The 23,818-nt window shown below is 39.9% G+C and overlaps 1 protein-coding gene across 1 annotated transcript in view; it reads left to right on the top strand.

The window, feature by feature from the left end:
- The window catches only part of BCL2L13 (BCL2 like 13), a 40,371-nt gene that overhangs the window by 12,740 nt on the left and 3,813 nt on the right, over positions 1 to 23,818 (top strand). Inside the window, exons 4-7 of the mRNA XM_080627844.1 lie at positions 5,078 to 5,188; positions 6,141 to 6,297; positions 9,402 to 9,471; positions 15,474 to 15,617. Coding sequence (XP_080483970.1) covers positions 5,078 to 5,188; positions 6,141 to 6,297; positions 9,402 to 9,471; positions 15,474 to 15,617 — 482 coding nt within the window. The remainder of the gene's footprint in view (positions 1 to 5,077; positions 5,189 to 6,140; positions 6,298 to 9,401; positions 9,472 to 15,473; positions 15,618 to 23,818) is intronic.

The following is a 23,818-nucleotide window of genomic DNA, read 5'->3' on the forward strand; positions in this document are numbered from 1 at the left end:
TTTATTAGACAAACTAGTGTTTTAACATTACAGCTCTATGGTGTTCTGTAGGTGATTTATTTCGGTGTAGTCTGTAGTGGATTTCAGTGTCTTCAGAGGAAAACCCAGCAAACTTAACTAGGCAATAATTTGAGAGATTATTCCTATTATAGTTTTGGCAGAATAGTGATTCTGCATAGCACTGACTTCAGTTTATTTAAAGCAAAGTCCATTAACCATAATCTGTTACTTTTAGATAGGTTTTCAGCTAGGTGAATAACACAAATTACGCAGCTAAATCTGATAAAACACACACGACATCATCTGTGTGAGTTCATGTGTTTTGGGGCAACAGACAAATACCATTATTTGAAATGTGTGGAAGCTCTCAGCTCTTCATTAGATTGTGGAGAGAAGCTTTAGTATTTTTTCAGAACTCTTGTACTATCTATAAGTACTGGTTTATACACAGAAAACATGGATCAAGTTTCTGAAAACATTTCTACATTTCCCCATTTGAAGTTCATGTGCATTACAGAAGCTTCCAGTCTACTGCAGTTGTTAGTACTACTGACTTTTTAAGTGAGTCAAAATACTTTAGTTTTGTGATTCAATATATTATAAATGCTTCTTTGTGTTTTATCAAGGAGTAACTTTCATTGTATTTCTGTTTTTCAATCTACTTCCCCATGGTTTGACTGCATCTCATGAGCCTGTGGCTATAATGAAGATTGTGAAGGAAAGTTTTTCCATGTTTTCCTTGTCAGAATGAGAAATCTTAAATGATCTCTTAGCTCACGTAGCACCTGGAAGATTTATAATCAGTGCCACTGGTGCATGGTGGCATAGATTACTTAAGAGATGAACAAGGTTTTGACAGTGTTACTGTTTCCCTGAGGTGCTATCCACAGTACTTGAATCCAATTATGGTGCATTATGTTCTTTTGACCACTTACCTGTTTCAGAATTACTGTATGAAGTGCTTTATATAGTCAGTGATCAAGGCATTTTAGTGGTTTCCCACAAACATTTCTTACCTAAGCAGTGTTTAACAAGGTTACTGGAAGAAATGGGGTTTTCATTTATTTTTCACTTGCTTTGATTAGAAGTGAACTCTGATACATCTCGGGAAATACATATACAGGTAGGCAGAGATGGTCAGGTTTCATGCATTGTGAGTGAGCTCAAGGCTTCTTAGAGACCATGGTAAATCTAACAGTAGTACCTCGTTTATATAGTTTTGACCATCATGGGTTGGATACTTGTCATTGCCAGATTTTCTGCCAACAGGTGATGGACTGGCTGTATCTTGCAGAGTATCTTGGTTTTCTTTGTACTCCATCTATGTATCTTCACTTACTCTTTATAGCACCTACTGTTGGTCTGTAGGAAATGAAGGCATTTTTCAGGTGTTTTTAACTTAGATGAATAACTCATTCTTGACAAACTTTCCTCTTTGGGCAAAATATATCTACTTTAGATGGAAAGTCACAGGCTGAAAAGGTAAACATTGTAGGTCAGACCAATGCAGTTGTGCTAATAAGGGAACTACTTCCTTAACAGAGCTAAGGAAAGGAAGGTTTTGGGGTATGACTTAGAGAAGTAAGAGATGGTCCCTCCAGGACTGTGAATTCCCTCTTAATTAAGCCTCCTCTCTGCCCACAAAGAAAATTGAGTGCTAGTTGGCAATGTCTTGTCTCTTCTTGGGTCTTAATATTTCAGACTTTCTTAGTTTCTTTTAAGCTGAGCCTTCTTACAGTGACCATTTGCATTATTAAACAATGAAAATATGGTCTCATCCACTGGAAGGTTTTTCTACTGTTTTATTCTACTTCTTTGAGAACTGATTTGAGAGTTGTCCAAAGGAGGAAAAGATACCACTCGCTTAGGACCTTTGCTATTGAAATATGCTGTCCGCCAACACTGGGTGCAGTTTTGGTGGTAGTGGTCAACATTCAGGAGATGCAGAAAGCTGAAGTTCATTGATAATTAGGGGAATAAACAGTGCAGAGTCACTGGCCCGGGAGGGGTAGGTTTTTGATGTTTTGGCACAACTGAAAAGTCAGGTGCTGTTGGAATCAGCAGCAGCTGCAAAGTTGTGGGTGTTACGAGATGGAAACCATTGACTGCAGCACTGATTATCTAAACAGCTCTTTTGTATGCTGGCAGCAATGGAATTTCTCTTCCTCCATTTTCTGGCTGACTTATTATCAAGTATGACAGCTTGTCATATATGATCATCATCACATTAGTCCTGTGAGAATGAGTGCTCTACTGAATAACCCCATCCCTTCCCTATACAGGGTGAAGCACAGCTTGAAATAAGACTTTGTACTTGCATATACTTGTTGCACTTGACTGTAAAGCAGTGGTTCAGTCATTCAAAGAGGCAGCTTAAAGTGTCTGACAAGGCATTAGTGAGTGTCTGTTCATTAAACAGTTTGTTCCTCTCTGGAATTTATTGTTCAGAGTGGCAAAGAGAGACTGTCTGAGAATGGATTTAAGAAGCTAAATAAAGTTATTCTGAGTACAGTGATGAGGACTGTGTGGTTAAGTAAAATGGAATTAACCTGACTACCTGTTTTTCCTTTAGACTGTTCACATAAATCACACAACCCTAGAATGTTTTGAATTGGAAAGGACCTTAAAGACCATTTAGTTCTAAACCCCTTCCATGGACAGGGACACCTTCCACTAGACCAGGTTATTCAAAGCCCCGTCAAACCTGACCTTGAACACTGCCAGGTGTGGGGCAGCCACAGCTTTTCTGGGCAACCTGTGCCAGGCCCTCTGTCAGTTTAAAGCCGTTCCCCCTTGTCCTGTCACTATATGCCATTGTAAAAAGTCCCTCTCTAGATTTCTTGTAGGCTCCTTTAGGTAGTGGAAGGCTGCTGTAGGGTCTCCCTTGAACGTTTTATGCCAATCTACCTTGGTTTAGAAAGATTTTGCCTCACAGGTATCTACTGGGTGCTGAGATTTTAAGCATTAGCACATATTCAGTGTATTTTTAACTTAATTTTCAAATGTAGGAGACCTTGCAAGCTTATTGTCTAGCATTTTTTTAAATTCAGAAAATGCACAGTGTACTCTACTACACATCTGTGTGTTAACTGGTATCACTGCTTGTAGAGGTTTTCACACTCTGATCTGAAAACTAGTAACATTGTGTGTCCGTTATGGAAGAAAGGAGAAGGCGACGCAACAGACTCAAGCAGATTTAAATAGAGATGAACCAAAGAAAATACAGTTGTTCATAAGAGCATGAAATTATGATTTAATGTCTTCAAAACAGGAAAATACAAGACAGACATGCTAGCAAGCTACACTGGGTGTTGCAGGACCCACCTGAAGATTTGGGTGTGAAATGTTAAGTGATGAGGAGCAAATTAAGTCAGATAATACCAGCATTACAGACATAAATCCTTTTCCTTTTATTTTCTTCAACTGAGTGAAGAACGTTTGTAGAGTGGAACAATGCTAGATGCCTAGATAGAGCTGTAGGCAGTTGATGTAGGTACAGAAAGTTGGAGAGTCATCTGTATTTGGGTGCACGAGTAAGAAACTGTGGACATGGGCAACATTATCAGAAAGCCGGCCAGGAGATGGTATTTAAATCATGGACACAAGTGATCATGAAGGTCCCAAAAGAGAATCTAAGAAATATATAGCAGTAAGAGAGCTAAGTGTGTTTGGTGTAACTCGGTCTCTGATACTGTTGAAAGTAGCAGAGTGCAGAGCTAATAAGGACTGATAACTGACCCAAAACTCAGGGAAGGAAATGGCTGGAAGGTGGAATTTTTAGCAAAGGGAAGCTTTGTAGTGTATTTTATTTGTTTGTTTATTTAGCCTGGCTCCAAGGATAGTTTATATACTGAGCATGATGTTCTGTGGTATATCATACCCCTTTGGCTAGTTTGGGTCAGGTGTCGTATCTCTGCTCCCTCCCGGTTTCTCTGCATCTGGTCACTTGCAGAGCATGGGACACTGAAAATTCCTTGATTGGAGTAAGCATTACTTAGCAACAACTAAAACATTGGTGTGTTATCAGCATTGTCCTCAGATTAAAGCCAAAGCACAGCACTGTACCAGCTACAAGGAAGAAAATTAACTCTATCCCAGCCAAAACCAGGACAGTGTCAGGAGTAAGTCATTACAAAATTCACTTTTATATTTGTGTGGATGTAACAGAGATCCATTTTATCCCTCAGTAGTACATTTTAAGGAATTGAAAGAAAGGAAGAAGAAAATTTCAGTTGGTAGGCTTTTCATTCAGTGATGTTTAGTAAAAATAAGACAGTAGTTATTGGGACAGATTTTATAGTGTGCTTTAAGAATAGGATTTGAAGGCACGGTTGAAAGCTGATGGAAGAAATAAAGATGAGCAAACCCAAAGAATAAGCAGCTAAATAGCAGAAGTTTTGAGCTGGAACTTTTTCGCAGACATCCAATCATTCTACTAGTATCCATCCCATAAAACAGTTACATGAGGAGTTACGTTGCCATACAGCCTCATATTGGAAAGATTGACATTCACCAGGCAGTTTCTTAAAGATTCAGATGTTTTAAATACCTTGGCTTGTTTGGAAACAGTCTTGTGTCTGTTTTGAGAGTCTACTTAATCCTGAATGATACTTCTGAAGCAACTTCTTTTATCAAATATCTGGAGTCAGCACATGGAATGTGTACTCATCATCCCAAACCATGGCATGTGTACTTCTGGGGATATGCAGACATTTCAGATTCCTAAATTACGTGGTTAGGAGATGAGAATCGACAACTGACTGGCAATTAAATTTAAGAGAAGTTTGGTTTTAGGGCTGTTATGTATTCTGTTTATGGCCTTATTGTTCTATTTTTTTGCAATATATTCATATTTAAAGTACCTATTCTGTCTTGAATAGGCCTGGAATTTTGTGTTTCTGGGTTCATACAGTACAACTTTAGCAGTAAGTGCCCTAAAGGGATCATACTTTTTATGTTGCTGTCTGAAATAGAACTTTCACCTTGAATTTCTTTATAGTTAATATTTCAATACCATGTTCTATTATCTACCTTATTTGAAATACTACATTTGAATAATTTCTCTGGCTTCTTTTAGGGACTCAACAACAGCTTATTGCACAACATGCTTTGGAGAAAGAGGCTTTGGAGAAGATTAAGATAGAAATCGAGGAGGAGCTAAAACATCTTGATGAAGAAATCTTGGAAGGTGCTCTTATGCTTTTTCCCTTTCAATCGATAACCTCTATGCACTATATTGGTGGTTGATTTGTAACAGGGACTCTAGCTAGAGATATTTTTGAATGCATTTAATCTCTACCCTCCTCCCCCTCTTAAGATTTCTACATAGTCAAGTGAAGTAAAATAGTTAAACATTACTATTTGGAGTGGTGGAGACTAGCCAAAGCAAACAATTGAATGACATTTAATAGGCTACTATAAATAATGAAATGTAAGCAGCCCTTAAGCTGCTCCAGTTGATGATGAAAGTGAAATAATTCTTCAACAGCTAAAGGGAGTGTGGGCTTAAACCATCAGATTTCTTGGTTCCACCAGGTTGACTTTTTACTTTACTCATAGATGTGGCTTTTCTAGGACTCCCAGGAGAGGATGATTTGGGAACAATCTTTGCTTTGCATGAGTGCTGCAAATTGGTAATACAAAGTAGAAAGGCTCTAGATCTGTGTATGTTCATTCATACAGACCTTTCTAAGAAGTTTTAAAATGAGAAGGAAAAGGTTATAGGAACAAAATGTTATTTAAAAAAATTACCTTCTAGTTCTGCAGATACATATGTCCATGTGTGGGCAAACTTTACCATGGAAAAGAGACTCTCTTGATGCTCCATCAGGGTTAGCGTCAGCTTAAAATTGAGAGCAGCTGCACATTCAGTTAACTTCATGGTTAGGATGCAGTTGTGAAGTAAGAGCTGGAAGGGAAATATAGTTCCAAGTCAGCTATGGCTCGTAAGTACCTCTTCCAGAGTATATTTAAACCATACTTGTTTTACTACAGTTTGTTGATAGCATCTTTTGACTATAGAGTTAGGATTTCTTCATCCCTTATGTAAACTGTATTAACTGGTGGGATGAGAAATCTGACACTGTTGATGTTCTTACATGAATCTGTTTTATTTTCTTTTGTATACTTTTGTCTCTCAGCATTTACCACTACAGGATTTGACTGCCACACTTCCCCAGTGTTCAGTCCTGCCAACCCAGAGAGCTCAATAGAAGACTGCCTGGCTCATTTGGGGGAGAAAGTGTCCCAGGAACTTAAAGAACATCTGCACAAAGCACTACAGAGCTTGCTTAGCAAGTGAGTTTCCATTTGCTTTTCTCAAAGGGAAGGTGTTTCCTTTTGAATTGTGACTGCTGCTGAAATGCTAAAGATGGGACTACATTTTGTGTTGCATTTCTTTCTTTTTCAATGTTCCTTTACCTGGCTGGGTTTAGTTTTGTTTTGTTTTGCACTGTAGTGCGCAAATAGTTCTTTGTGGTATTTGCTTTTTGCAGTCATTTAAATTCCTAAGTTTTTCTAAGCTTTTATCATTGAACTTCTGAGACTAGTTCAAGCAGTTTGAGATGCTGGTGGAACTAGCAGCTGGCAGCTGCCAATTGCCATTGACAATTTTGTGAATGCTGGGCTTTAGCCAGATTAACTTCTTTTACCTTATAGTTAAGAATGGAGCTGAGGGTTTGTTTGTAGTCTGGCTGAAGATGAGAGGGAGAGTTTCCCTGGGAGGACAGTAGTTAGATGTTTTATGACCACCATTCATGTACACATCTGACGCAAATGTGGGCCCCTGGACTAACCTTGTTGCCCTTAAGAGCTGTCCTGCCAGTCTAAGCTTATATAGCACATTGTACTTGGCATGCGACTATGTTGATTAATGTCTTTTGCAAATTAGTATAATTGTTGTGGTTGCTTGGTTTTCTATTGTAAATCACCAGCCTGATTTTAAATGGATCAACATGAACTACTTCTGGCTGTTCTGAGTGACATCCAAAATGTATTTGTAGAGATTTGGAAGGCGCAACTTTAGGGACGGTTACATAAATGCAGTTGTGAAGGCAGCACTAGTAAATAGCTACTCAGTCTATGTTTTGTGAATTGGTTTAAATAATATAACTCAAAAGAAGATGAGAACCTCTAGTACTACTGTTTCAGAGTTTGCATAGCTGTTCATGAGCTGTTTGAACAACAAAATCCTGGAAGCCTAGATACCAGCACCTAATGTAAACTTTCTGATGCATGGGGCTTAAGCCTTGCATATATGCATCAGAGAATCATTTCATGCCCTTGTGAAGGTAATACCCTTTTTGGAAGGCTTCTGGAAGATTACAGATTTGGAAGTCATTCCATCTGAACATCAGGAAACACCTTTTTACTATGAGGGTGACTGACCACTGACACAGGTTGTTCAGAGAGTTTGTGGAGTCTCCATCCTTGGAGATACTCAAAAGCCATTTGGACATGTTTCTGGGCAACCTGCTGTAGGAGGCCCTGCTTGAGCAGAGAGGTGGGATATTCTTGAGCAGTGCCCTCCAGCTTCAACCATTCTGTGATTCCTTAACTAGCGACCTACTCCTTAACTAGCTCCCTAGTCAACCACTAAGGAGGTACTTTTTTGTGACCAATATAATTTAAAACTGACTGTTTAAAGTCAGGGTCTTGAGCAACCTGATGTTGTGAAAGATGTCCCTCCCTGCCCATGATCTTTAAAGGTCTCTTCTAACCCAAGCCATTTTATGATTCTATGACTCTGACCTGGATTTCACACAGAGGTGCCATGTAACATCTGACCACACGGATTGAGATGGTTGTCTCTTTTTCCAAGAGTCATCCAAGTGCACTCTGTCAACTCACCATTTAACTTTCAGAAACTAACATCTATACTGCCTGCTTCTTTATTTAGTTTTTATAGAGTCAAGTTCAGTGTTGTGTAAACTAACAATTATTCACCCATAGAAAAGAGTATGTGGGGTACAAATTTCTCCTTAAGTGACAAAATGTATGCTAGTGTGTTCCTCCAGAAGTGCAGGAGCTTACCTGCCTTTACCAGCTAGGCATTTATCCCATATGGCCTTAAAAACTTGCACTTAGTATCTTTTGAAGAGCTGACGTTTTCGTAAATACCTCGCTCCACACTAAAAAAGCAGACCAGCAACAAGTTGGAAAATAAGCAGTGAGCCTTGCACCCCATCCTTTTTGTGTCTAAAGTGGTAGATTGAAATAACAGCATTTTAAGTTCAAATGTCTTAAAGGTAAGATAATTGGCTGACTGACATTGAGGGGTCCTATCTGGTGTACGCTGGCTTCATTCTTTTTGGAAAGTTCCTGAGATGAGGCCTTTGAAATTAAAGTGGTTCTAGCTTATTAGCAGTCCAACTGTTCTGTTCTTCTTATGTTTTCTATTGGAAAATATTTGCATTCTAAGTATTTTTCCTGTTTATATGCGTGCATGCATACATAAAAAGTCTGAAATGCCTGTGAAAATGTGTTGACACGCATGCCTTTTTATAAGGCAAACTAAAGCTACTGTTTAATCTCTTGATAATATCCTTCCTGCAGCTGTTGTTGCTCTTTTCATCCCACTGATTCATTTGGATTTGCATTTTAAAGAAGCTAATGTACCAAGGAAGTTAAGAAAATGCACTTAAAATGAAAAACCCAAATTACGTTCTCCCCAGCGTACTTCAACTCTGTTCTTTTCCCCATGTTTACTACAGTAGTGCTATTTGATGCAATACTTATTTTGCTTATATTTTCCTGTCCTCATATATGCATGTAACAAGTATGTTATGGTACAGTAGGCTGTTAGAGCATGACAGGTTCTTGGAGTTCAATAAGCAGTCTTCTGTCCAATAACAGTTGCTGCTATTTCCCCTTAAACTGAAGTCTGAACTTGTTTTTTGTCATGACCTGGCTCAGGACAACTGCTTTTGAAGCTGCTTGGCAGAAAGTCTTTATTGTTACTGACTCTAAGATAACTATATGATCTTAGAGGAGAGATTATGGAAGAGAGAAATGTCATCATCCCGATTCAGAGAAGTAGAGATGTGATAAATCTAAAATGGAGGTATCTACTGAAATACAAATACTGAATTCCTGAAATTTTGTGACCAAAAGTGCTGTTTCTTGCAAATAAGGGTTTCAACTCTTCAAGTTGTAGAGTATCAAATTATTATGAAATTCACTTAAGTAATTATAAGAAATTATATATAACTGGGAGAAGGTGATGCCTTCCTTTCTGATGATGCTGGTGTTTTATGTCATGAAACACAAGACTTCTTAGCTCTAGAAAATTATTTGCTGTAATACATGTAAAAATACTTTGTCCTCTGAAAACTCAGAGTTTTATTTTATTCTTGTTCTTTTGTTTCCTTTTATAACTTTCAGTGTTGGTTTAACTTCTGCAGGCCAGTGACATATCAGGAATATCGACAGCGCACAGAAGAGATAGCTGCCCATGCCAGTGGATGGAATAAGGTACCAAATAAGTGACTTTCACTTTGATATATCTTGCATCTGTTTGATGTCCATAGTGTTTTACTAGGTACAGATAGTCAATCTGTGCAATCTGTGCCAGTGCTCTGTCACTCACCCTCACAATAAAAAGGTGTTTCCTGACATTCAGATGGACTGACTTCCAAACTATAGAACAGGGGAGACTGAGACTGGATGTAAGGAAGAAGTTCTTCACTACGAGGGTGGCGAGGCCCTGGCACAGGTTGTCCAGAGAACTTGTGGCTGCCTCATCCCTGGCAGTGTTCAAGGCCGGGTTGGACAGGGCTTTGAGCAACCTGGTCTAGCGGAAGGTGTCCCTGCCCATGGCAGGGGGTTGGAACTGAATCATCTTTAAGGCCTCTTCCTACCCAAACCATTACATAATACATATTTTTTAGGTATTTTAGCCAGAAGTTATCTAATGAAACCATTAGGTCAGTCTTCCTTTATTATACTAAAATGAATAGTTAAGAGTTGTTGCTTGGCATAATTTCTTAAAAATAATCATTTTTAAATTCCCAAGAGAGATTTTTTTCTTTAGCAGTTTTGTAATGAAATCCGAGACAAATGTTTTCATAATATTTCCCTACTGTTTCTTTGCTCCCATCTCAAGTTCAAAACATATGTTAAAAAAAAGTGCTAAACATGGTGAAAATAAAAAGTGATAGTATCTTCACAGTATTTAAATGGTTCAGAAAACATAAGGATGGTGTGCCTGCCTTCTTCAGGAACAGTTATCTCAAATGATATGAAGCTTCTTTTTAAAACAAAATGCAGATCTGTAGCTGAAGTATCTTATAATAGTTTTAATGTAGGATGAGTAGAGAATTACTGTTTCCAGATTCATCTTTCATTAATCATTCAAATTCATCATCTTAATCGTTCTCTGATGGGTTCAGTGGGCATCAGAAACATAACGAGAAAATTAATAACTGTTTGCAAATTTAATCACAAATTGAATGCTACAGTGTGGTCTTAAATTTAAACTAGAGCGAGAAATCTTCCCCTCCCCTTGATATTTTTTCCGAGAAATAGTTTTCCTTACATAGATGTTCCTGCTTACTTCAGAAACCGATCATCTGACCAGGGGTGTGGGCACTTTTAAAACAGTTTATTAAACACTGCTGGACAAGTTACTGCCCATGGCTCCAGCAATTAAAATTGGTGCCTGAGTCCTTTCAGTTTATTATCTTATGATTCATAACATTTTAGTTTAAAACAACCATGAAATCTGATTATCAAGAAGGTGGCTTAAGCTAGCACATTGTACTTTTCAGTTGGTGAAAACTAAAAACAAGCATGAAATCCATCATTGTGGCTCAGCTGGCAAGGGAAGAGGTTAGTGGCCTACTGCGTCTCCATATGCTATTGGTACACACCTTTTGAAGATCACAGAATCATTAGGGTTGGAAGGGATCCCTAGAGATCATCTAGTCCAACCCTCCTGCCAAGACAGGGTCCTGGTTAGATGGATCAGCCACTTTCAGGTGTTTATGATTCAGCCTTCATTGCTGCTACCCATTTTGTGCAGGTCCTGTGGCTAATGGATTTTGGTTCCCATCAGCCATTGTAATTGAGAATATCATCCAGAAGTCTTTTTTGTCATCTTTGCTTACCCTTAACATTTGTTGCTACAGAACTTAGAGTCCACAAAACAAACCAGAAAGGAAGTTTTGTAGAATAATACAAAATCTGTTTGTGCTGGGTTCTGTGGTAGCTTGATGCTTCAGGAATGCCGAGCAGTTCCTTTAATAATACTTGTTTTGAGGAGATGGAATACATTTGCATTGGTTTCATTTCCTTTTAAATTCTTTTATCATCTTAATCAGAATTGTATTTTATAACAGAAGAAATCTAGATATCTTTCCTGCAGCCTTAACCTAGGTTAATTTTCACCCTAAAGAAGAAGCTGTTAGAAAAACAGTGTTAAAAAGCAGCTATAAATAGACATAGTATTAGGTCTAATTAGCAGGCACACAGCAGCGATATGAGGCTGTGCTGGCCTCAAGTTTATGAAAATCTGGAAGATGTAAATATTCTGGAAGATGTAAATGACTCTACTGGGAGAACTGAAGCTTATTCCCTTTTATGATTAAATTATAAAAACATGCAACTAGCTGAGCTACCCAAACCAAATAATAACTCACTCCCTGTTACATGTTCAGAGCTGTATATATCCTTTAGTTTCTTGGGTGGAGCAGAAATTGAGGATGCACACTGGCAGTGGCAGATGTCAAAGGGTTAAAACCAGGGAAATACCTTCTCACAGATGGAATTCTGTGTGATCAAAGCTTGCAGCTGATCCCGACTAGAAGAAATAAACTAACTGAAGGTAGTAGATAAAATCTGTTTTCAGTTACATGTAAGCTCTTTCTGTTTTGCTCAGTAGTGGTATCTTGCATGGCAAGATGCTCTTTTTGCTTTCAGTAGCCTATGGACTAGTCTATAACATCTCACTTTAAATTTCTGAGCCTCTGCTGTTGTAGGTATGTATTTTTATACATATGTATTTATAGAAGCTCCATCTATTTAATATACAGAATGTGGTGCGCTCAGGGAGCCACACTGATCACTTAAAGGCCCAGTTTCTCTGGCACACAGCAGACTCAGCGTAGTCTTTGCAAATCTTCCATGATGTTACATGTGTGAGAAGGATGGCATACAGGTAAGCACGTACTTCTGGGAGGTACTGGATTACCTACCTGTCTAGCTGGTTGGAGGTCGAATGTGGACAAAAGCTTGATCTGTCTGGTTTACAGTGGGGAAGGTGTCATTTTTAGACACATCAGTTTTCAAAGAACAACAACATCATGCAAGCGTGAGCAGAAAGAAGACACTTCTAAATATTGCTGTTATTTTTTCCGTTTAAAATTGTGGATTCCAGAGCACAGTACTATGTTTGAACTGCTGAAGGGATTTTATTAACTGACTGGCACATGGGCTGTAAAGGAATGTTTTCAGTCACTAAACCAGGAATATCAATCTAGATGAGGAAATAGTGCAGGATAAACTAATACATACACCATCAGTTCTTCCAGTAACATCCCACAGAAGCAAGGTTTACCACAGACATTAGACGTGCTGGTTCTTAGTAAAAAAAAAAAAAGATCAGGAAAATAAATTATTTCATGTATTTCTCAAAAATGGTGATGTGAAAATAATAGTCTGATATTGGATTCTGTAAAGAAAAGGAGTGTTCACCTTGTATTTGAAATAAGGCTCTCATTAAAACCAGCCTAAACCAAAACCCCCCCAAACTTAAGGCAACTTATATTTGTGTAATCAAATAAATGTAATAAAAATTGAAATACTCCACCGTGGAGTTTTTATGCTTTTAGCTTGAAACTGAATATTGCGTACATACCCCAGAATACCTAATCCCACTATTGTGCATCAGATAAAAGGATAGCAAATACTGATATTGGGAGTCAACTGAACTGGTAAGTAGGTTAGCAGTCATCTTAATGTGCCATGTTTACTGAATAATGGAGCCAAAAAATAATCCAGCAAAAATGTAAGACATAGTTATGTAAAGAATTAGATTAATTTTATGTTGAAATAGTCAAAAGGTGCACAGAAATGGCAATGACTTTGGACAGAGCTTCTTCAAAGTCTCTGAACTTTCTTTGTAATGATATTTTTTGGCACACATCTAAATTTGTAATATTGCACTATGGGATTGCAATAGCATAACTGACAGAAATCTTTCATTGACACAATTAATCAGAAATCTTCTGATAGTAAAGTTTGTTATTTTAAATGATTCCCCTGAAGTTTTCTCCTGCCAACTATTTTCTGTCATGCTGTGCTTGATACTGTGTATTTTTTTTTTCAGTTGAAATATAAATAACCCCTAGCATTCCTTCCTAGGCATACTGGCGGAGGGAATTGCAGTTGCTTTTCATTGTTAAGACTTTATTTTTACTTTGGTCTAGTCCAATTTCATCACTGTCATACAGCTACTGTTATGTACAGAAAACTGTTGTTAACCTTTATGGGAGTATTGTGAAGGTAATTTCTTTGATGAGTTTACAGACAATATCATGCAAGCCTGTTCCCATTCTTACTGGTCTCAAAGTCAGAAGTGCCAATAATTTCAGTGGGAACAGAAAACCTTGCGATGTTTCTTGGTCTGCATGGGACTGGATATTACAGTTTGATTTTGGTCCCTTGCTCCTGAGGCCTGCAGAGGCTTGCTAAATTTGTGAGGAGTGGATGGATTAGATATTTAAGTTTACAAAGGAAGACAGTAAGAATCATGTTCAGTATGCCAACATTTGAGCTCTCTTCATTTCCTAAGCAGCCTTTTTTTGCCTTTGCTTCTCTTGCTTTCAGCTTATAGTAAATGTCAAATATTTTGAGATCTCATTGTTCATGCTGTTGTGCTTAACGTGGCAGTGCCCAAACCTCTGAAAGATGGCTAGTTTTGACAGCATGCTTTTTTTATCTCGATCCAAAAAGATTGAAGTTTCTTCTGATACTTACTTGACCTTGACCTGCTCCATATGTTTGTGCATTGTAAGTTTGTACCCCTTCTGCCTCTGAGTTGAGATTAGTTACAAGAAACTCAAAAACCCCAAGGCTCGTAAAATTCAAGCACCATCTCATCCCTAGTTTAGAGACTGCAATGTTAGCTGTTCACCTCAGAAGAACAGTACAGAATCATAGAATGGTTGGGTTGGAAGGGACCTTAAAGATTATCTAGTTCCAACCCCCTTGCCGTGGGCAGGGATACAGTCAGCTGGAACATCTTATATTCATCAGATTACAGGGATTTTTAAGGCCCCATCTCAGTGTGACTCCACCATGGATTCAGTACAAATCTCACACCCAGCCTGCTTTCCATTTGTCTTCCTTGAGCTTTGCATCCTACACTGTGACTTCTAGGAATTTACAGAAAAGAAAATCAGGCTGAAGGAAGAGGAGGCATTCAGTCTGTGCAGTAGCATTAGCCTGCGTCTACCATGTGCAGCTGGGAAACAACATTCTTATTTGCACAATGAATAGATGTGTAATGCATTTGTCACAAGCTAGGTGCAGTAAAACAAATACTGTTTTCTGGTATCATAATAGTGCTTTTTCAGATGCTAATGGCTTCGATTCATACCAGTTTCCTGACCTTGGCAAAGTGCTGCCTATAAACTTTGCCCAGCGGGCCACCTGTGTGCTTTAGGAGAATAAATTTAGAGTTTATAAGTTCAAGTGCATGTTGTTTAGGCAAACAAAAACATAATTTCGGAAGGAAGTGTCTAGAACTGTGTAATAAGAAAGAGGTGGGTTCACACAGCCTTGAATCTTCCAGAGCAATTCACATTTGGCGTAAGGCCAAGCATTCAGTTAAAGATGAAAGGTTTGGAAGGAGGAATGGGAGTAGGAAATGAAGGAGGGAATTCTGTACTTGTTAAATCTGGCATAGGAGGGAGAGTTTAACATGGAAAGGGGTTTGTGTTTGTTGTTTTAAACGTGTCTGTAATGTTATGCTGCTGGGAGGTGTTTGTTTCTGTCCTGTCTGAAAGCCAAGTATGAACTTCTAAAGAGACTTGACTAGCACAGTGGATCTATTCAAGAATGTATGTGAATTTGCTGTTTTTAAGTACAATGTGGATGCATATCCCTTTGAACTATTTGTAATGTTGCATCTTTCCATTTTTATGCGAACTTCGGTAGCAAGTTCTGGACCTGTTCTGCTTCTTTACCTGAATCTTGTGTTGGAAAAAAGTGGGGCTTAAGAAAGTACTGCAGTCCTGTTCTGTGAAACTCTCAACTTAAGCTGTGCTGTTTCGCTTATCAGATGAAGTGCCGCTTTCTTACTGAATTGTATTGTGGTTTTGCCTTGTGTCTTCACAGAAATTAAGTGTATAGTCCCTGATATCTTTGGACTTACAGATTCAGACCTTTTCTGTGGACTACATGAATTCTTCTGGTTTAACAGTAGTTATTGATAAAGCTTTCTATATTTATTTACAAATCTTGTTCTTTTGAAGGTCTTGGTACCCCTGGTTCTGCTACAACAATTTCTGATGGAGTTAACCAGACGGGGCCAGGAGCCACTGAGTGCACTTGTGAACTTTGGGGTGACATATCTAGAAGACTATTCAGCAGATTATATCATTCAGCAAGGAGGATGGGTAAGAAGACAATGTTTAATTTTCATACTTTGTTCAAAGCTTATTTCTCAGCATGGTACTGGTCTTAACAGGAGTGAGATCAAGGAAAGGTTGCTAGAAGTAAGCAGATGAGAGAAGGAATGCCCCAGGAAAAAGAAAAAAAGGCAGGAGGTGAGGACCATGGAATTTGAAAGGGATCTTAATCTCTCTGCCCCAAGGCAGATCTGACTTTTACCCATTTATTTCTGAGGTTGACATTAAAGACCTATGGGATTGAACTCAATGACTTCCCCAGGAAGTCTGTTCCAGTTCTTTGCAAGTCTGGTTTGTTGGATTGCTCTTGAAACTGAAGAGGTCCTCAGATGTCGAGTAACAACTAGTTTTTCTACACTGTGTGTTAAGATGATAATTTGTTGCTATATGGTGAGCTTTTGTTTGTATGTTCTTTCCTGTTGATATACATACAGAATTGCATGTAGAAGCAAACAACCATAACAAGAGATACTGTGCCCGAGAGGCCTGTCTTTCTAATAGCATATTCATGCTCTAGTGACTGCTGGAAATGATACATTTTCTTTTCCCTCTTAAATTTCAGAGGGGTTTTTTGCAGATAATTAACTGGGGAGCACTCCATACAGAAATGTATGTAGGTATTAATTTACTTTTATAATAAGTGATAAAATAGCTAATGCATATTGTGATGAACATGGATAGAATGAGCAGCCAGAATTCTTGTGCTGCATTTCCTTGTGGAAACCTTCAATTCATAGTAACCAATGTTCCTGAGTCATGGCATGCTGAGAAGGTTTCATTTAAAAATACATCACGGAGGCAGCTCACAGCCAATGAGCTGGGTCTTGAAGGCTGAGTTTTAGATGACTGGGTTTGGGAAGGATGCCAGATTTGAATGGAATTAATCTGGGATTAGTGAAATGGCTCCAGCAAGTTGATTTGTTCTAAAAAAGAAAAGCTGCTCAGGAAAACCCAGTGATTAAAAAGTGCTTGTAGGAAAAAATCTCATTCAGACAGCTTCTTGTGGTTCAGGACTTTACCTGAAGGGGTTTTTAAGAGTACTTTGTTCCGGTATTTCTGCACGTCTGCACCTTCGCATATCCCTTCCTGGCAACAGTAGATAATAGTTTTCAAGGCCTTTGGGAGGGATTGTTTGTCTTTAATGGACAGAAACACTAACAGCATGCAGAGGAGTGACCTTAGGTCATTTGATAAATGCACTCTCGTTTCAACGTATTTTCATCCCAGGGAAGGTCCTTACTTGCAGCTGTAAGACGGATGGCTGTCTTGCTTTTCTGCCTGTTTTGTTTTAACCTCAGAAAAGGCTGTGGTGTGTTCTGTAGCCGCTGTTCGAAGCCTGCTATAAACATACTTAATACAGCAAAAAGCCTCTGAAAACAAGCAGCTTTCCAGCATGGCCTCCGAAGGGAGGGGACTGTGCTTTGTGTTTGTGAGACTGTGCATGTATGTACAGATCTGGGTAGTCGGTGTTTAACGGGCTATGAGCTTGTCTATATACATCCAGTCAGGCATAAAATCAGACTGACATAAGCAGTACAGCAAACAAGCCAGAGCTATTTTTGAAACAGCAGAAGAGGCGAGGAAAGAGACAAGGTGATGAAAATCCTTTCCAGCTGAATACATGAAGCTGCACTGACCCTTTGTGAGTTGCTCTGGGCTTGGAGCTTGATGTGGAGGAAGGGAATACATGGGTTTATTGGTTTGCTTTTTCCCTGCAAGGAAAATGTTCCTTTTTATTGAGTGGCATGCTTCTTGGTTTGTTCCAGGTCTGTGGGATGGAGCTCTGGGGATGGCAGTGCTGGGGTAAGGGTGTGTTTCTCAGAAGGGCCAGGGCAGAAATGCCTGGCAGGCTGTTAGCCATCACCCAAATGGTTTGCATTTTTAAAGATAAGCATCTGCCACGGGGGCTCAGTGTGCTGGATCAAGTTGTCAGCAATACTTTGCTGAAGCCATAAGGGCAGTGTGTAAACCTGGAAGTCTCCAGCGAATCATGTTTCTGTGACAGTAAGAGGTTCAATTTTTGTGTTATTCTGGAGTGGTGTGGAGATGGGTCTTTAAACTGACAAGATAGCAGAACAGCCTCTCTGTTTGCTTGTGGATCAGGAGCAGAGGAGAGCTTCACAGGAATCAGCTTTTCAGGGGCACACCTCAATAACTGTGTTAGTTTCTCTGTGCTGTCTTTTCCCTTGGCACCACTTAATTCAGGATCTTCCTCAATTTCTGGATTGAAGTCAACCTTTGCAAAGATGGAAGTAGCTAGTCAAAGAGAAGGGGTCAGCTGAGCCCTTCCTGTGCCCCACTGCAGATATGCAGAGTCAGAACTTTAGAGCTGTGTCATCCAGTGGACCACTTGCTGTGTCATGTTGTGCAGCCACGATGCGGCTGGAAGGGATCACAAGGTTCTGCATGTGTGCAAGACTTGAAGTTGGTTTGTGGGCTCAGGAGGCTTGTAGGTCCAGGAAAGCATCAGCTAGTGGACAGCAGTTAGCTTGAAACAGAATTGTTAGCTCAAGGGAATAAAGGTTAATGACTGGAATAGCTGGCAGTAGATATCAAGAACTCAGTGTTTCTTGTAAGGAGTGGGAGATTTTGGATACTGGAGAGGTAGAGCCTCTGAGATGAGAAATTGCTTTTTGAATTTTCATCCCAGTCCTGCAGAGATGCAGTGATGAGGTGATGTGTTGAAACAGACCTCATTTGTACTGTACCACTTCCCCTAGGTCTGTTTTACTGCTTTTGGGTGAGTGTCTTTGGCGTAGAAATGTCTGTAGTACACTGCATATGTGTTCGGGTACAGCTGGCAACATAAATGTGAATGAAGAGATGAAGTCACTACTCCATCTAATTTACAATCTCTTAGATTTTCAGGTAGATGCAAGCTGAGTTTGGAGGGCTATAGGAGGAGAGCAAGGAAATTTTGCTTTCTTCTGGACAACCTCCCTCTTTCACGAATTGCAGTGAAAGATTTGGCTGCAGCTTTTACATTTACCCTGCTTCACTTGAAGTTTTAGTATGATCTCTCCTTTGAAGCATGTTTGGCATTCCTGGTTCTCTAAATAGACACATGTAGGGACACACATTTCTTCCTCCTGACTCTCTGTTTTGAACCCAAATGGTCATACTGATATCTCATTCCCTTACCATCTTGAACCATCACAAACTGATTCCCAGCCTCATTTAGCAGTAGGTTTTTCTTCTCTCTCCCAAAAGCAATGTTAGGGCTCAACAAATTGCCATGCAGTGTACGTGCTGTCCCCTCCCCTTTCCTCCTCTTCCCTCCCTTCTCCTCTTTTCTCCTCCCTTCCCTCTTCATACCTCCTCTCACAGTTTGCTCTGACTTCTCCAAGGCTGAATGCTGCTGCATCAGAAGCAATTCTTGGTCTCCTGGAAAAGTGCACAGTAAGGCCAGTCAGTTGGTAAGGATTGTTTTCTTCTTCCTTTCCCGCTCCTCCTCCCAAATAATTTATTTCTTCTCAAGGTCTGCGGATCCTGGTTTCCAAGGTTAGATTTCATCTATATTGAAATAGTCCAGATATATCTGTGAGGAGGCGAACGAATAAGATTACTTGCAAGCTAGGTGCTTTTTTTTCCCTTTCCCTCAGATTCACATTCATGTTACAAGCCCATCTGCTTTTCACTTGTTTGAAAGAGGTGGAGTAAGTGCATGCAGTCAGTGTTTATCGATGTTTGGTTAAAAACATGTCTTAGTAAGAGGCTGATAATTGTGTTTGTGACTCCTAGCTGAAACTGTCTCTGGTTTCCCAGGGTTCTTCTCTCGTGATGGTCAGACCTTGATTTGAATTTTAACTGCCCATGTTGAAGAGAGTAAAAGTAAATTTGCTTGAAATATTCACAGTGTTTACAGTTTCCTATCTCAGCCTCGGAAGAGCTGCTCTCTGTTCCCAATGTTTTGTCTTGAGCTTTTCTGCCAGTTTTGATGTTTTCTTTGCTGTTGATGATTGAATAATCTGTGTACTGGAGCCTGTTAATAATGTGGAGGGGAAAAAGAGTACAGATACACTTGTCATCCTGGGGAAGTGAGGCGGCAGTTTGCCGTGCTGGAGATTAAAATCTCCTGCAGCAGTCCAGGTGTCTGCTTGAGAATGACAATGCAGAAATAGAGAGACATGCTCTGCTGGAGGAGAGAGAAGTTAAACGTGGTAAAGATGCCAGAAAAGACAGTTTTTAATTAGGGAAGTCCTAGAAAGGAGCTCTCCTTTCAAAATAATTCTACTTTATGCTTGTATCGTGGAACACTGCAGTGCTTGCTTCTAATTGTGTGTAACTTCTTTGGTAGGGTAACTGTGTTATTTTTTAGGCATTGTGGCTGAAGGAGAAAGAACTTGAATGGTCAAGGAGCAACTAGATCTACTTTTCTTTTTCCCCTCCCAACAACTTCAGATCAGTCTGTCTGAAGACTTGGTCTCTAAATATCTGAACTTATTTCAATTTAAACCAATAAGGCTGCAACCTTAAGGGTGTTGCTTTGGTGCTGACTCTCAGCAAGTAGTAGAGGTTATGTTGGAGGGCAGGGGAAGGAATAGGATCATTTCTTCAGGCTGTTCTAGTCAGAGCATTCCTTGAAGGGGATGAGAGTAGTGGCTGCAATATCAGTGTGCTTTGATTTGCTTCACATGACCTTTCTTCCCTTGTTTTGCCTTAATAAAAAGCGCAGTTCTATTTGTGGAACCTGTTTCTCTTGGCTCCACCTATCTTGACAGCTTCACACAGATGTATACTACAATAAATGCTTGAGGATTTTCTGTTACTCTTTTTTTAATGCATTGTTGTAATTGATTGATCTGGGTGTTGCCAGTTGCCCCTTTATAAGCCATTTCTCTGCAGGATTATCAGGGCAATGCTGTCAGGTCTGGGCCTGTGGACGGGGACAAAGCAGATGGAATTGCAGCCTGGTGGTGGGCTCCAGGTGGGAGCGGGGCTGGCCTGACCCTGTATGTGGGCACAGCCTTTGCCTGCTGAGACCTCAGCACAGGCAGCACTTCTCCATCGCAATAGTGAATAATGATAGAGGAAGCTGCTCCTCTGTTACAGTTAGTTAGAAATCATACAACAAGCACATTCCCATCTCCTGGGAGATTTGTTACTGTGGGAAGTTTGCTTGTTTTCCCAGAGGGAGGATCCCTGGACACAGGCCAGTTCATCGCTCATTGCCTTTTGTTTTTCAGACACTGGAGTTTAGGTACAAATGCTTTTGATGAGCTCCTGGTGCTCACACTGTTGCTGGTGTGAGGAAAGCAATGGCTGAACCTCCTTTGTCTCTGTGGTCGGTTATGTGACAAGATAGTCAGTGCTCTCACCTAAGAAGATTCTTGGCTGTGTTGAGCACTTTGAATTTTTGTCATAGTAAAGATTGCTCTCCTGGGACATTGCATTCTGGCAACGTTTCCTCCTCTACCTCAAGGCACTCTTTTTCTTGGGGATTATATGTAGGTCTGTGTAGTTTCAGGGAGGAAAAAACGTTCAGGGGATGCAGATACTTTTTCCTACAGGGTAGCACTCCTCTGTGACATGTGTACAGAATGTTTTCCTGTGCTAGATAAATTCAAGATCTGGGATGTATCTGTGGCTTTTTTTCTATAGTCTTTTTGGGGAGGGCTTTATTATTGTGTCTTCAGAGATGAGTTTCGTGTGAGTTGCCTATCCACATCATTCCTTGTGAGAACACAGTTACTGTTACTGTGCCGGTCTGTACTTCTTTCTGAACTGAACTAGAGGGACTAGTTGAGCTTTTAAGAGCACTTAAACCAAACCCACACCCCAGAAGAATACACACAGCTTCCACAGCAGTTAGACACAGTTGTTTTGCATGTGTCTGGTCTTATGAGCTTAAAGGGCAGGGCTTTCAGAGTCTTCTCTAAGATGCTCCATCAGACACTGTGATGAGGATCTCCTTCCATTCATTACCTAACAACAATCTCCATTACAGATGCAATGTGTATTGATACTCCTGCTATTTTTATAGGGGGAAAAAAGTTACTTTTCTCTTTGGGACATTCAGAATATTGATTTGAATATTTATTCCCACCAGAAGCAGCTTTACAGAAATCAGGCTGAAATTATTATTCTAGTAAATAATGATTCTTTTTTTTTTCCTTATGTGTAGTCAAAGTTTTTGCTGCTCAGCAAAGATACTATAATTAGTCAGCTTATGCACTTAATAAGAGATCAGAAAACCATGAAAAATAGTATAGTCACCAGCAAAGTCAGTTACCAAGTCTTGATTTGTTTTGTGTTGTTATGTTTGCTTTCTTTAGATCATAATTGAGACTTGACAGGGGTTTATTTAAGTAGACAGGTGTTTATTTAAGTAGCAATTTCTGCTACATGTTAAAGACTGGTAGTGTTCTGAGTCCACTGCTGAGAGTGATTTTTGGCAAAGTCCAGGTTACTGACACTGGCAGGATACAGCTGAACCCAAACTGATGTGTTCTGCTTACTGGAGGAGCTTTCAGGTATTTTTCATTATGTTGTTACCAGTTTACAGTTGTCTGGTGTAGCTCACCCTGTAGCACAGGGCTATAACCTGCCCTGGGGGCGAGTCTAGCACATTTGTTACAAGCGCTTTCTGTCACTTTTAGAAGTCTTGTGGGAAACTTCAAGTTAAACCCCATAGACTGAGGACAGTGATGGACTTTGGTAGCTCATTTTAGGCCTGCAAATGCCACCTTGACAGAATTAAGTTGCTCTTCCCCTCAAGACTGCCTCACATGCTGTGTGGACCATCCTTGTGTTCTAGCCAAGAAGGGAACTATCCGGTTCTCCTTGTCCTTGTTGTAACTTGTGCCAACTCTCCCCTCAAGTGGCAGTGATTGGGATTGGGAGTGGCAGGGTGCTGCCGTGAAGGACTTCCTCTTGCTTCTCTAGACATACCTGATGTGGTTATGTCAGTATGCTGGATGAGGAAAAGCACTCCACGTCTGCAGGTCTCCCATCCCAAATCTGAAGAAGAGGAGCTCTAATTTTCCTGGTCTGGAGCAGTAGACTGTCCATTTACAATAAACAACGCAGATAAAAAAGTGTTTACATATATTTGTTATTTAGTGTTTAATCTGAAGTCCAGAGCTTATATAAGGCCTCAGGTTATTAAATATCCTTCCACATGTTCCATCGTGTCCTGAATTAATCTCTCTGTGGGAGCTTTGCTTCTGGGTCACATCTGTAGATGAATTGAGAGAATTGTCCTAAATGTCATTCAGTGTTTATTGCAGCTGCTTTAAAAGATAAAAAAACCCTCATACAACAAAAACCCATTCAAACCTCAGCTGAATCAGCACAAAATCTTAGTTTTATCCTCTTGACTTTCTCAATTAACTCTTAATTCAGCTCAAGAAATATTAATCATGTATCTCAAATAATGCCTGTTATTGCCTGGCTTTTTAATTAAAACTTCATGACCTTTTAATGAGAAAGTAGTGAAATGACCCCTCGACAGGCAGTGTGAGCTTTCCCCCAGGTTTCCCAGCCTTGGGCGACCTGTCTCTCCAAGCTTGGAGTCGTGTCCCCTAGGCACTGACACAGAAGTTAAATTGTCTGTAAAGACAGAAAGGAATCAGCCAGGCTTTATAAGGCTCTGATTTATAGGAAGCCAGAGACTGATAACTTTCGAGGTCAGTGCAATCTGTGTGGAAAAAGCAAACAATAAATTGCTGGAGCTTCTTAGGCCCTCCCTTCTGCTGAGGGCAGGATGGGTGTGTAGTTTTGCTACACGTATTAGTAAAGCATCTGAAATGTTCAGGGTTGTCCATGTTCCCTGTATTACCATCCCTTCGTCTCCTTACCCTCTCGAAGGCAGCTTATCCTGGACGTTACCCACAGCATACACCCGGATCTTACCTGTGTTTTGTGAGAAGTGTATCTCCAGTGAAGGTGCTCCAGCAAAGCGTGTGGCCGTTCAAAAATGCCCTGATATATGTGAAAAACTAATATAACCAATGCCTTATCCTTATTTGTCAGTGTTGCCTTCCCATCCCTTTGTTAACCTGCTGAGGATCTCCTATTACATCATACTGAACTAAGATACTTTGCTGTGCCTGGGCAGCTACTGGCCACGTAGTAGGTGTGGTGGTACTTTATCTGTATTACCTATTCCTCTTTATTATGGTCGAATCATCTCTGGGTTCCCCACAAATAACTTTGTTTTTCCTTACGAGAGGAAAGGGAAGAGTTGG

The sequence above is a fragment of the Psittacula echo genome, assembly GCF_963264785.1.
Source record: "Psittacula echo genome assembly, chromosome: 1".
Taxonomy (NCBI): domain Eukaryota; kingdom Metazoa; phylum Chordata; class Aves; order Psittaciformes; family Psittacidae; genus Psittacula; species Psittacula echo.